Source organism: Pelobates fuscus, chromosome 8 (assembly GCF_036172605.1).
Source record: "Pelobates fuscus isolate aPelFus1 chromosome 8, aPelFus1.pri, whole genome shotgun sequence".
In the NCBI taxonomy this organism is placed as follows: Eukaryota; Metazoa; Chordata; class Amphibia; order Anura; family Pelobatidae; genus Pelobates; species Pelobates fuscus.
In genome coordinates, this window is record NC_086324.1 from 161,745,861 (window position 1) to 161,761,836 (window position 15,976).

Here is a 15,976-nt window from a genome sequence, read left to right on the forward strand (position 1 = left end):
ATTTTACATACTGCACCATTGGTTGTCCCTCTCTCTTTTTTATCTTCTATATAAAGTGGAACAACTACAGTATTAGAAGACCTCACCATTGCATCAAAGACCATTCGTAAGGATATAAGAGTTGGACTTTCTTTTTAAATTTGACTTTTTACATACTTTTATCCTATATTATTGATTGTGGCGCAGCCTTTTTTATTGTTAAGAGTATAATGGGAGTTGAAGCTTTTTAACGGCTAAAGAAAGACTGCTTACTCCTGGAACTAATAGTATGGAACAGAAGGAATAACACATTCTGCAGAATTCCATCAGAAACAGAATGTTCATGAAGGGGGAGGTGTAGTTCAGTAATCGGTGACTTTGCCACCCCACATTTGTAAACAATTACCACTACTGGTTTTCTTCAATATTTTGAGTGTTTTACTTGGGAGACTGGATAGCGACTCAGGTAGATGCCCTTTGGTAGATCCCTGCTCTGTTCTAAAGCTAGGCTACATTGCACACTCACCATTTACATGCCTGTTATTTTCATGTATTGGGACAATAATACATTTAGATTCATAAGGAAAAACAACAAAACACATTCACCTCAGCACAGTACAAGCAAATGTAATAACATGCTTGCACTGTGTTTCCTTGCAACTGGTCTCTGGTGTCTTTATAAATGGGATACCAGGAGACAAAAGGAAAGCATATCATGCATGTGTTTGGAGCCTGCTTGTAGCATTGCATGTGTGTAGAGTGAGCTGATTGTGGTGTGGTATTGTGTCGGTTTTAGTCATGTTATGTTTGTGGTGTAATGTGATGCATATGTGGCTAGGGGCTGTAGAGAGTGTGTGTATAGGGGATGTAGTAAGTGTGTGCATACAAGCTATGTAGTGTGTGTTGGTGTGTCTCTGTGTGTATAGGTGACGTAGTGTTTGTTGGGGTTGTAGAGAGTGTGTATTTAGGGAATGTAGTATGTGTTTGCTTACAAGGAATCTAGCGTGTGTATAGGGGACCCAGAGTGTGTATGTTAGGAATAGGGATCAACCGATTATCGGTTTTACCGATATAATCAGCCGATATTCGGTATTTTCGGCAATATCGGTATCGGCCAATAGAGATACCGATATTGGCGATAATACCTCCTAGGACCGCCAGGCTCATTACAAGCCCGGCAGTCCTGGGGGAGGGGGCAGCAAGCGTTTACTCACCTCCAAGCAGCTCCTCCAGCTCCCCAGTGTAAATCTCGCGAGACCCGCGGCCGTCAGAGCGTTGCCACGGGTTACCATGGCAATGTTCCGCGCGGCACGCTGGTCGCAAGACTTGCACTGGGGAGCTGGAGGACCGCCGGGCCCCCCAGCTCAGCCAATGCCACTGGACCACCAGGGACTGCTATATCCCCCCTCCCTGGCCAAGTAACAAGCAGGGAGTCGGTACAACAAAATATAATAATAATAATTAAATATAAAAAAATAATAATAATTAAATATTAAAAAATAATATTTAATATAAAAATGTTTTTTTAATAAAAAATGCCCCCTCGCACACACACTCCACACTCCATTATATACACATACACTACACAAACACACTGTGTATATAATGCAGTGTGTGTATATAATTCAGTGTGTTTGTATAGTGTGTGTATATATAATGCACACTATACAAACACACTGCATTATAAACACACACTATACAAACACACTGAATTATAAACACACTGCATTATATACACACACTATACAAACACACTGAATTGTATACACACACTATATTATATACACACTACACAAACACACTGTATTATATAAACACTGCATTATATACACAGTGTGTTTGTGTAGTGTGTTTATATAATTCAGTGTGTGTTTGTGTAGTGTGTTTATATAATGCACACTACACAAACACACTGCATTATATACACCCACTATACAAACACACACACTCTGCATTATATAAACACACTACATTCACTATACACACACTACACAAATACACACACACTCTGCATTCCTTTTATACACACACACTACACAAACACACACACTTTGCATTTAGTATATACAGCATTCACTTTACACACACACTGCATTCACTTTACGCACACTACCCACACACTACACAAACACTCTGCTTTCATTATATACACACTACACTAATACACGCTGCATCCACTACACACACTAGACAAATACACACTGCATCCACTACACACACTAGGCAAATACACACTGCATACACTACACACACTAGACAAATGCACACTGCATACACTACACAAACACACACTGCATCCACAACACACACACTACACAAACACGCACTGCATCCACAACACACACACTGCATCCACAACACACACACTACACAAACACACACAGCTCCCGTGTCTAAACACACTGCATCCACTACACGTGGCATGTATATTTTGTGCATTAACCTTTAGAAATAGTTTTTATTTTCCAAAATGGTAAATGTACAGAATATCGGCAAATTATATCGGCTATCGGCCTAAAAGTTTACAGAATATAGGTATTGGTATCGGCTCTAAAAAATCAATATCGGTCGATCCCTAGTTAGGAATGTAGTGTGTGTGTAGGTGGTGCAGTGTGTGTGGTGTATGTTTGTGTATAGAAGTCTAGTGTGTGTTTGAAGGACCCAGAATGTGTATAGGAGATCTAGTGAGTGTGTGTATATAGCGGATTCAGAGTGTATATAGGGATCTAGTGTGTTTATGTGTGTAGATGATCCAGAGTTGGGTATAAATAAATAAATATAATAATATAAAATAAATAAATGTGGAAGTATTTGTGTGTGTGTGTGTGTGTGTGTGTGTTTGGGAGTTATGTGGGTGTATGTGAGGGGTGCAGTGTGTGAGTGGTCCTTCCTCCCCCCCTTACCTTTAGCCTGGTAGGGGGGGGGACCGTCACTCTCACACCATCCCTGGTAATGTTAGTGGTGAGTGAACTCTCATGAGATCGTGGGGTGTTGCCATGGCAATGCTCCGGATACCGTGAGAGGAACCTGGCAGAGCTGCAAGGTAGAGTTCCACCGGGTCCTCCTCTCCCTCCACAGCCGCATGTCTGTGCAAGTGTGCTCGTCATGGAAAACAGCGGGGCCGGCACTTGGATAGTGCCAGCCCTACATGGACCGGCTGGGGAGATCCTGTGACCTCCCCTGCTGGCCTCGGCCCATGGACATTGCGGCCCAGCGGGCATTTGCCTGGTGTGCCCGATGGCCAGTCCGGGCCTGATTGGGAGTATATTTGCTATGGAACTTTGTTATACACTCAGACTCACCAACAATATGGAGCTCCTAGAAAAGAGGGACAGATGGATGTGGGCCGAAAATAGGGACTGTCCTTAAATAACTAAATAGGGACACTTGGTAAGGGATGATGTTAATCTAGAACATGCAGCATCTAGCATAATCACTTGGACCGTGGTGCTGCCTGAGAGTCATCAAATGTTAAATATGGCAAAAGTTGTATTCACTGTCACTGTGCTGTCTGTTGTTTCCTCTTCCTCAGCCTACCCTCTAATTTGCAAACCTCATTACATCTCTCATGCCCGCAGTCAGACGGTAACAAGGATCCTTCCCGAGAAGAGGCACGTTATCTAGTAATTGTTCTACTGGAGCATGGATATAAAGTATGCCATTTAGTTGCACTGCATTAAGACTCGCTAAGGGTATTTTATTTAACAGAAGTCTCACCGCTACAACCTTCTGTGTGCATTATCTTCCTAATGAAAGAGCAGATATCTGTAATATTTCAGGTTACAATGTAAAGGAAGTCTGACTCACAGTGTCGGCTCATTGTGGAGTTCATAACAGTAACAGTATGTGAGTGTGTAGACACTGCTTTACTGCATGGATTATTGCTAACATGAACCTAGCCCAATTATGTTTCACACACACCACTTTTTTACATTTTTTTTTCTCATTTTCAGACCTTTCTCTCCCCTCCAGAACTTTATTTTTAGTTTTCCTTTCATTCTGTGCAATTCCCTGTCTTTTGTTTCCTTTCCCCACTTTCTGGTCTTTCCTCCCCCCTGCTCTCCCCAAATTTATCTTACTTTTCCAACATCTCTTCACCATTTCATAAATTAGTGTTATAGAAAGATGTATTTTTAGTTATCTGTTTTTATCATATTTTTCAGTTCATGCTCCATTTCTATACCCTTTTTTAATATTTACAATCTATTCATTTTGGATTGTCTGTGCCTCTCCTAGTTTATTTCTTCTTTCACCCACCCCATTTTTAATTTGTGCTCACTATTTCATATCCCTTCGTTACAGCAACATATCTTCCATTTTGTGGGGTTTCCGTATTAACTGATTGTTCGTTGCTGCTTGGTAATTTATTTTCAGTATCATATTAAACCTAGTACAGTCTTTCTCAGTTTCTGTGATATTGAGACAGGTCATGACATGAAGTTATTAGGTAGACTTCTAGATATGACCTGCAGAAACCACTTGTTAAAATTAGATTTTGGCTTTTACTTCTACTATTTCTATTCTCAGCCACTGAGCATGGTCATGCATCAACTGTGTTTTGCTGTACTGAGACAGCCATGCTGAAACGATTTGATATCTTACACTGGGAGGCACCAGGACACTGCTGGTACAATAACCAGTACAGGTGGCTGTAGTGGATTTGGTACTTAAGTGTTCTTTTTATCTCAGGGGGAATACTTGGTAATCCTGTACCCAGGAACAACGTGTCATGTCCTAGGGTTAATTTGACACTGATTCATGGTTTAATTCATGGCATTGCATCCAGATTTCAGGTAGTTAGGAAGTCCTTCATCCTTGCACCAGAGAATAACCTTAAACGCACCTTGAAATTGTGAAAGAACAGTCTGACATAGAAAGAAAGTGAAGGTGTGCATATATAGTAACAAAACCGTTCACCTTGGGAGCCTCCAGTACTAGAACAAAATAGGACAGTTTGACGCACAAACTGATTATTATAGGTATTATATATATATATATATATAATCCCACATCGGTCTCTATACTGCCTGTCTCGCCTCCTTGGCTGAGATCAATATTGATGGTTCCAGACAATGCATTGCCTCCCCATAGGGAAGCTTTGGTAGGCTAGTGCGCATGTGTGGCAAATCATAGTGTTACACCAATTAGTATCTCCATCTAGAGATGCATTGAATCAATGCATATCGATGAGGAGCTTTCAGCATGACCATACAGAGCGTGGAGACGCTGAACATATGTTCTGCAAGGATTGCAGGACCTAACCCTGGAAGTCCCAGCATGTAAAGGTATCTTTTTAGGAAGTAGCCTTCTGTTCTTTCCTCTTATCACATTAAATACATAGAAGCGAGAGGGAGAACCACAAACATAGTGTACCAGTTTCAAAAATTAAACACCTTTTATTTCATATGCACTCACAAGATGGATCTCTTAGTCTTGCATATCATGTTGCCTTTTGGACTCAGGATATTGTATGGGGAATCCTCTGGAACCAGAACAAAATAATTGCAGCCAGAATCCAGTATAAATAAACAAGATTCACGTGCAATTAATAAAAATAAACAAAAGTAAAAGTCACTATGTGGTCATTCCAGCCCACTGTTAACCCTACAAGGACATGCTATATGGTTCTGCTGACTATATTGTCCCTTTAATTCCAGGTTATGCTTTAAATTGAACTTAAAGACTAATTATAAGGGTTTAGATAAATTTGTAGAATATTGGCTGCAGCAACTAAGTATTACTTGTCATCTATTTTTACACAAGTATGTACACATAGGCATATCTATTTATATATGTGTCTGCCCATGTATATAGTCATCATATATCAATATATGTTCCAGTTTTACAGCTAGTGACTCTCACTGGGTAATTAGGCTACGTAACTGTGGTTTGACTCTGCTTGCTGTGTATTATGGGTCTTCTTCACAACGCGCTCTTCTGCCAATGCTGAAAGATACATCGCAGCCCACTGAAGTCGAATGTGCGGAGTATCTTCTTTTCATGGCTTATTTTGACAACCAGCTGACATCAAAAATCCTAGATAATCATTCAGGCTGACAACTTGAAATAAGATCTGAAATTCATACTGAACTTTAGTGATAAAGAACACTTATGAGTGCATTCTAGAGTCTCAAGCAGGTCCAAAACTATACCCTGCCACAAAATCATCACACTGATCCCTTTGCAACAGGGGATTCTGGGTAAAAACACACAACATATCTGCTTTGTTAAGCATGTTTTAACATTCCTTGGATGGCAGGTACCAAATCTGTATGAAAGAAAAGATGCACAGCTCAGAGATCTTGTAACAGTTACTGTGTTGCATGATCAAAATAGTCTCCTTGTTAAACCAAATACCCCAAAAAACATGTGTGCTCTGCTGTTCATTACCCAGAATCCTTGGCTGTGGTGGCTGTTGTTTGACTTTGACATGTATCTACTAAATTACAGATGGAACTAGAGATTCTAAGCCAAAATATCTGAGCTTGAAAATTGCAAATTAGTGTTCAAGTTCAACTATTATGGCCCAATTAGTTTTTCCATTCTCCGCAATTTCTATTTTTGCAAATAAACCCCTTTTTGTTTAGTGAATTTGTGACCAAGAAATTAATATATCTTACTGTTCTCTGCCCATATTCATTATTTTGTATTTTCATGTAGAAACTGCTATTTGCTTTTAATTGTATTATTTGACATGTAACCACAAATAGTCATCATCTGTCACTCTGTTGTGTGTCACGATGCTGAGATGGCTAGGTTATAGGTACCAGCTCTTCAGATTTTTCCCCGGTGCTTTGCAGAGTGCATGCTTTGACAGACTTGCTGGTAGGATGTCACAGTTGGAGATAGTTATCCTCTAACTGTAGCAGTCCTGACTGTCCAGGTTTGTTTCTCCACCTCTGAGGCATCATTTTTGGTAAGTATGCAGAATATTGACTTAGCCATTCACATATCTAGGAAGGCCAAAATGAGTTAACTGCTGTGTTGCTGTATTTCTAAGGCAGAGGGTACTTGCTTGGCATATGTTTTGTCGATATTGTTATGTACAAATGGTATAAGTTCCCTCTGTGGTAGTACGCGTGAGCTAAAACTTGTTCCTGAGTGGGTATTTTTCTCACATTCTGTTTTTGCTTCTTAGCATTCCAGTCATACAGATATTAAATAAACCCTTTATTGAAGCATTCATTGTTTTTCAGACAATCATTCTATCTATTCGGTACCTCACATAGCATCTTAACAAACCCTTCGTAACTGTACATAAAAAGTAAAATGTGATTGAGAAGATATAATTCTCCAAAATTTCTTCAGGCTAGAAGTTATTTTCAGACCAAACTCTGTTAATTTAGAGTCTCAAACTTTACCCATAATGCAAGTGTTTTAGTACAGCATCTGAAAGCCAATAGTTGCTAGTCTATTAATGGGTGTTTTACTTGTATCTAACTGCCAGGATGATGCTTGTTACATATGCCTCTATAGACACTGCATATCTGCCATGATTCATCTTTCTACTGCAGTACAGTCTGTGCAAATGCACTATAAATAGCTCTCATAGAATGCAGTACGGTACCATTCTTCTGTAGGTCTGTTATATAAATCATGCCACAATCATTCCAGGTGCTGTTTTGTAGTAGGATATGAAGATTGGCCTCTGTCCGTTATCGTGAGATCAGATTGTAAAAACGTGATATTTACTTCTCTAGATGAACTCATTATATTAATCTTCTCTTTCCTCAGGTCCCTTGGTGGTCTTTCAAAGTTCACTCATCGTTTGTCCTTGAAAGAAAGGTCAGAGAAAAGAAACGATGCTCCGTTGGCACCTTTGGAGCAGCCTGTGTTCCGACAAAGATCACTGAGCATTGAATGGTGAGAGATTAGGAATTGGAGCGGTTTCGTGTGTCTTCCGTACTGTGGTTCTATCATATAAGTTTGTGTCTGTTCAAAACGGTCAAAAACCTCATTTTGTATGCTGGGAGGGAGACACTGTTTTACAAATGTGTGTCTTTCATATTGTTATTCTAGTCATTTACCTTAACCATCTAGCAGCACACCACATCAGTCCTTGGAGACATGGCTGATCATATTTACATAAACGGTCAATACTTTGTGTAAATAACCATTAACCATTTCTAGTATTGCTCTAATCTGTGTTTAACAATATGTTACTTTGTCCCCTCTCTTTGATTTCTGTGATGCACATATTGAATACTAACTGTCTGGCCTCAGGCTCCTATGGTAAACTCTGAATAAACCATGCCAGCCAGAAAAACAAAGGGTGCACCTAGGTTCAGAAGTAACCCTATTATGGGGGCTCTTAACACCGTGCCTTCACTATGTAACATTGCAATAATGCATTGATGCCTGTGGCATGGTTGCCTTCTGAGAGAGATCTTGACAATTACAACAAACGTGATGTGGCTATGGAGTTTATATTGTGTTGAAGAAATGTCTAAGTAGCTGATGATTGTATACAATAGAGCCCACAGCAGCTGGAGTAGCCAAGGTTAGCCATCACTGCACAGAACCTCTCTAATCATTCTTGTGTAGTATGTTAAAAGGCGGTACAATCAGTGTCAATATAAAGTCATAAAATAATTATAGTGCAAAATATATCACTGGCAACTTTCTCTCCACCCCGAAATCCCCCACCTATCCATTACTGGTAAGAAACTCTGCTGATCATTTTGGGGAAGTTCTAACCCACAGGTTAAGAGGATTAAGATACGAATTTCCAATCTATGCGTTGAAATAAGTATTAAAATGTTCTATGGAAGAGATTACATTGGGTAAGTATCCTAAAAATATGTTTGCCGGTAGAAATGTTACATACTTTGACTGCTGCCTTTTAATAAGTGATTAATTTCATAGTGGGAAATTTGAAAGTTATTTTGTCATTAAGACAAACACACACTGGGAGACAATAGTTATGTTGTAATTAGGACCTCACCCTGATTCTTTTTCTATAACCTGCATCATTGTCAATTCTGCCAAATTCTTCACCCACTCGTTATTTTCCCCCTGGGGTATTGATTCTGGGACGAGGATTAATCCCTACAAATAGAAACATAGAATGTGACGGTACATAAGAACCATTCGGCCCATCTCTCTGCCCAATTTTCTAAATACTTTCGTTAGTCCCTGGCCTTATCTTATAGCTAGGATAGCCTTATGCCTATCCCACGCATGCTTAAACTCCTTTACTGTGTTAACCTCTACCACTTCAGCTGGAAGGCTATTCCATGCATCCACTACCTTTCCTGCCACTGACTTTTCTTTTACTTGGGGAGCCAGATGAAGGAGAAATACAGAATTAAATTGGCTACAACGGCCTCTCCGTATTATATGTCAAACATACTTTGACTTGGTTGGACTGTCAGTAATAATGTGTTTTACAATACAATTTCTATTTTGTACCCTTATCTTTACTTTTTTTTACTGCACTTTTATGGAATGACTAACATTTATGGTAGAGTGTGCTTCCTTTAGAACTGATGCAGCAGTGAGTGGTGCCCTTTGGCCAGCAGCAGCAGAATGCATTCCTTCAGTCAGGAGCATTAGAAAGTGCCCTGTTTTGGCCAGGAGCCGTACTCATTGCTTCCTTTTGACCAGCAGTGGCAGAGCATTACTCACTTTGGCCAGCACCAGCAGGGAGTGCTTCCTTTCAACCTGCAACTGTAGGTAGTGCCTTCATTCAACCTTAGTGGTAAAGAGTTCCTCCATTTGATCAGCAGAGATAGCGAGTAACTCCTAATGGCCAGAACTAATATTGGTGCACAGATCATGCCCCAGCAGTGTCACTGCTCGGCTCTTTACCATTTAGGACTCAATTCACTTTGTTTGTGCAGCACTGGCTCACACAGCCTCCCTACAGGTCTTATTTACTGCACAGGGGGGTTAACTTAGAATTATCTGCTCTGCTTGTTGCCTGCTAAAGCCAGCAGTAATCTCCTGTGTGTGAGTGCCCTGAAATAGTCAAGCTAGCTTGTCTTCTCACAGCCTTGGGAGGTGTGGCTAACCTTGCATAAACAGAAACAAAAGTGATTTATCTCCTAATTGGCAGATAATTGAGCAGTGAGACTGCAGGGGCATGATCTATACACCAACTAAAGTTGTTTGGTGTCCCTTTAAATGACATAAACCTATCTTCTGTCATTTAAAATCCAGCATTATTGCAATAGAATAAGTTTTAGTCTTTCTTTCAAGTTTTGGTTTTTTGCTTTTAGATTTTGAGTAGTACACATACAGTATATATATATATATATAAAATATATAATACACTTGATGTTTAGCATGAATTAATCTGTTTGAATCTGTTTAATGATTTCCATAATATTTGATGGCACAGAGTGTGAATGTCATGTATGTTGTATTCACCAGTGCCAGTACAAAATGCCAAAACCACTAGGCTCTGTATTCAGTAAATTGGGAACTGACAACGGAATACCAAATATCAGGACAAAATAACCTGAAAAATGTCTGCCATTTTCCAGTTCAACTATGCCTAAAATTTGAAACGTCTCTTTTGTTTGCCTACACTTTCCAGTTTAGTGAATAAATATATTAGTAAATGTCTTGAAACACCACAAAAAATACATTTTGTGAGATCCTGCAGTTCATTTTGAATCGTATAAATCATGGTTTCCTTATAGGAAAAGCTTTTTACACATAGCATAAACAGCCTCAGCAAACCTCCTTTCATTGCCACGCATTAACAATGTCCATATATTCTTTATGTAAAATCACTACCTCACTGGCATATAGTTACTCCAGACACCAGAGATTAATGAGGACCAGAAATATAAATTATGACAAATGGGATAAGCAGACTCAGGAAACCCACTAAATTTCTTCATCAAATGCAAACCCACAAAAAGCCATATTTTTTTTCTTAACATAATTTATAGTCCTACTTGCACAATATAAACATAATCGAGATTAATATGGAGCTACAAAAGCACCCAGTCATTTTAATTTTATTTATTTATAGAAATGTATTTTTATTGTTATTATACTGCTTTTGGAGCTACTTCAAATGATTAATTTCAGATTATTAATTTGGTAGAAAAAAATACAGTTACAGAACAGAAAATAAATAAAAATGGCCTTTTCTGTATTAGCAAGATATGTTTAATAAGACACGCCTCTTGTTGAGTAGATATTATTTCCCAGGATGCATCTGACCCATACTCCCTGCTCATTTACTATGATATTTACCTATGCCTAGTCCATAAAACAGGGAATCATATGTTTAAATAAAAATATCACATTCTTGGCAGCCAGCCCAGAAAGGTAATTTTCATGTCTGGGTTGCGTGTCTTGCAACTCCCTGCTTTTCGAAGTCCTAGAAGCCATGAGAAATACTCCATTAATGATTATGTCCCATGTGACACACCATTTGTAGTTTACATTTTGAAGTGTCCACATTGCTAAATCTGTGTTGGGGAAACCATCCCAAAAAAATGTAAATGATAAACTAAAAGATTTAAGATTTAAATGTAGACAATTATATCTTTATATATATATATTTTTTTTTTAACATTTGTTTCTCTTTTCTTCTTTTGTAGTTCATTCATTGGCACTGGTTCTTTATCCATTATTTCACAAGACCCTGGCACTGTAACAGTGTATCAAAATGGAAACTGATTGCAATGTAGCAATATACAGTCTCACATAGTTTATAATATTTGAAATCCATTTTAGAACAGTTTGACAGTTTACCTGTATCCTCTGCAGGTGGGTCTCACCTGGCTTTCCTGCAGGAGAAGATGGTTGCCTTCACTGAGCTAAGCATATCTCATTGCCTGAAAGCGCTGAGCTGATGCTCTCGGCCAATGAGAGCAGCCCTGGTTGCAGGAGAAGCAGAGTGTGAGACTGCAGGTACCCTGCTGAACCCAGGTTAGCAGGTTTGAGTTTTTATTTTACTGCAGAGAGTTTCCAGCTTTCCTGGATGAGGTAAATAGCTCTTGGCAAACTTAGGTCAGTTGTCAGATCTTTTGCAAATGGTTTGATTACTTACCTTGCAAAAGTGTCAGTGCACTCCTGGAACCACAACTACAACAGCACACTGTAGTGGTTATGGTTTAGGAGGGTTTCTTCAAGTTACATTATTCACTTATATTGTTTACTTTAAGTACCTATCAACTTTTGTCGTATGCCCTTTCATTGCATTTCATACTTTTCGTTTTAATTTACTCAAAGTTTAAGGACCTACACTTATGTTTCTAATTGTTTTTTGGAAAGTTGTCTATTTTAAACCTTGTTGGATTATCTGCTCCTCTATAAATGAATTAGTGTATTAATTAATATATCTAAACTGTAACAGCTTCAAAATAATAAGTCTATTGATTCCCCATTTTATGAGTTTGTCTATTTAAATGTAATTGTTTGCTGAAGTGGTCATGGTGGTTCGAATAACTTTTTAATTAAAATATCCTTTTGAAAAATATTGTATACTGATTGGCTGTGGATCTTCTTCCTCCATTCTGATTGGAGGTTGTCGTACCTTTATGATTGTTATTCTCGCCTACTGATTGTTGGTCTTGTCCCTACTGTGGAATATATTAACACTTTATAAATAACAGTAAAGAATAAAAAAGGATGAAAAAGATAACATATTCAGTCATGTTATGTGTGTTATAAAGGTCCTCAACCCCTCTGTTCCTGGGCGTCCATTTGTCTGGTTACAATTATTTGTCTGTTAGTCCACCCATTGTACAGCGCTACGGAATTTTGCTGGCGCTATTTAAATAATAATAATAGTAGAGATTTTTTTTGTGGTAGTGCCCCTTTAAAACAGTTACTTCAACATATTGGCAAACGTTATTCTCTATAAAGGTAGAATTTACTTTTTCAGGCAATATGACTGCTTTAAGCATTGTGTTGCTCACCTTAGAGGGAACACTGGGCAGATTACTGGTTCATTGAACATAGCTGTGCAAATTTGAATTGCAGAGGAGTAATGGATAATATGAGAGCAGATTTCGTAGCTTTTTTATATATATTGTTGAGGAGGGTGTGTCAGGCAAATAGCATTCTTTACTAGCCAATGCCTGCTGCATTCCCTGCGATGCCTTTCTCCATTCTCCTCCTGTGATCTCTCACTAATGACCCTGGAGCCTCTTTGCTTCCTAAAGTAATGCCGTCTGGGAGTCATCATACTAACTGCTCAGGTTTTTGGATGGGGACCATGTTCCTGTGGACTGCGGCGTGTGTGTGAAAGTACTTCGTGGTGGGCACGCAGGCCAGAATGCAAACACAGAAGCTTGGCTTCGAACATAGGGAGGGTAGGATGGAGTTAGGACAGTAGACGGATAAACATTAGGGCTTTTCCCACCCATTCTGGGAAACCTCTTGTGGAGCTGCGGTGGGAGAAATGAAAGGGGTCTGTCAAGTTAGTGGTTACTGCTCCTGGTGCCTTGTTAATGCCTTTTAGAGGTTCTGTCTCAAAAATTAGGAGCCATTTATTTTGTTTTTATAGTACATTATACTATTAAATTGATCAGGCTTCCCCTCTATGGCACTGACACCACACAGTAATACATTCCATTGAGATATTCTGTTCCAGCGTAGACCTATGCAGTCAGATATTTGTGCTGAATGGCAGAGAAAATAGGTTTCAAATCACAATTCCTGACTTCCAGTAGAATAGTTTTATGTGGACATGGTCAGGTTTAACAGAGTGGAAAAAAAAAGGTTTTATTTGGTAATATGAATTAAACAATATGAACAGTTCCTGCAATTTACATCTTTTGTTTTTTTCCAATCTATGAGTGTTACAACGTAGATCATTTCACAGGAACCCTGTACTGTGCAAGGGGACGATGAGACAGATATCACCTGATCTCCTGCCCCTCCACTGGATCATTTAAGATGAATTCTACATGCTGCCACTGAACATTGTCATGGATTGACTATGTTAAAGTTATATGGGTCCTGCAAAACAATACTGTGGATCTGGAAGAGAGGCACGTATAATGGGCATTGCATTTATTACAGCCTCTTTCATGCTGTATGTACCTTGCTCGTGCAACTTGAGGTAAGGAAAGCATGGTGTAGTCTGGACAATTTTGGAGTTAAACTGTTTGTGAACGGTTTAACCCCTTAAAGTAAGATGGTGCACAGAAAATCCTGGCACCGTAATAACATATTTGGGATGATGTTATTATGGTGCCCAGAAATGAGACATGCCAAGAGTATTTCTTTAATATTTAGGTGTTTATTTTTTTCAAAACTGAATAAAAGTCCCTACATAGGAACATTACATGTGTAGACTAGAGCCAGCAGGCAGATCCCCCCTCTCCCCCCCCCTAAATGTGTTTCATGCCCCAAAAGGTGCTTACAAAAAACTAATACTGATTTTCTGACTATTCAGTGTGACATTCAAGTTTCAATAATATTTATTTAAGAAGTTTACTAATGCATCAGTACCCTTTAATTCTCTGTTTAGTGAATAGACTCCTTAGTATTCATACCACACATATCTGTGTATGGAATCAGTCTATTATCTGGGTTTCTGTCTGGTTAAAAATCACAGGTTTTAATAAAAATAAAACACTCATGGTTTTGGTTAGAGTAGCCCTTCCTACCCAGTTCTTTTCCATCACCGAGGCCAAGTTCTCCCTGTTCCAGCACTGAGGCCAAATTCTTCTCTGCTGATATCACTCTCCCTTGCCATCACAGGAGGTAAGGTGGGATGAGAGGATATCACAGGCGGCAAGGAGGGGGTCTGTGCCACAGAATTGATGCAAACTCTTGTTTACATCTGGCTAATGACATCCAATGATGCTACCAGAGGTGGAGTAACACCTCCGGTACCAGAGTGGCCAAACTTTGTATGAGGAGTGTTTCATAGTAAAAAGCTGCACATACAGACTCCAGGTACCACGACTACCTCAAATCACTGAAGTGGAAAGGCTGATTGGAGTTACCCTTTAATAAAGCGAACGTGAAAAGGTTGTTTGGGTGGACTTAAGAGGTAAATAGCAACCAGGGCCCTGTGAGCAGATTGAGTCAGATTAGACATGTTTCCCGCAGCAAATAGAGCATCTTCATGCTTGCATCCAGTATTGTCAGGTAGTCTGTAGTATTCATATGCTGCAGGAGGTAAATCATTATTTCATTCAAGAAGGGCATTCAGCTATTCCTTTCTTGGTTGATTATTTGATTCCTTTCCACAGTATATGAATTCTACATGTTGTAGGGTAGCATTTTCAGTCTACTGCCCATCAGCATGGAGATGAGTTAACTTCCAGGAAAACAGAATTTGGAGACCATGCCAAAGGTATATGAGACTTCACGAACTCTGGAAACAGATAGTGACATGGCTTTATTTCACCAGTTTCCCCATGCGTGGGTATATATGGAAAATAATCTGCTAGGCATGTTGGCCTTTTCTTGAGTCATCTTTCATAAACATTCCATGGTTGTCTGATTGTTCTGCAAGACACCATACTTTAACAGCGCTCCTGGTGCATAGAATTATAATTAGACAAAATACTCTCCTCACTCTCAGCCATCCCATCTGCAGTTCTGCACTGAGAGATAAAACTGCCCTACATACCTGTGTTAGCAAGACCTCATTGTAATCAGAACTTATTTGCTGAGGGTATGACCACAAACCCATTATATATGACTGAAAGTGCTCCCAGTACCTCTTGTTTCGATTAGTTTATTAATTGTACAATGTTGTTTTTACTGCTTTATAATTAAATGTTAATTAATGGATTTCAAACTGAATCTTATAATTGAAGGCTTATATGTTCAAGAGAGCCTCTTAGTAAAATAGCATGTACATGAGTATCACTGCTGGTAGAGGGACTTACAAAGGGTTTGCTGAAGTTGGGCGGTGTGCTTTCTGTGAAGCATAGCATTCTTGTTAAAATGTCAATTCTCTGCTCACGGGTAGCTAATGTACCAAACCAGAAATCACTTAATCCATTACTGCACAGTAGTAGGGGAATACATTTGTATTCATATCTTAATTTGGCATCGCAGGATAGGC

The 15,976-nt window shown here is 39.2% G+C and overlaps 1 protein-coding gene across 4 annotated transcripts in view; it reads left to right on the forward strand.

The window, feature by feature from the left end:
* Positions 1-15,976, forward strand: part of LOC134571899 (ankyrin repeat and fibronectin type-III domain-containing protein 1-like) — a 261,503-nt gene that overhangs the window by 174,926 nt on the left and 70,601 nt on the right. For all 4 annotated transcript variants that reach the window (XM_063430579.1, XM_063430580.1, XM_063430582.1 and 1 more), the window contains one exon: positions 7,714-7,842. In XM_063430579.1, the coding sequence (XP_063286649.1) occupies positions 7,714-7,842 (129 nt within the window). The remainder of the gene's footprint in view (positions 1-7,713; positions 7,843-15,976) is intronic.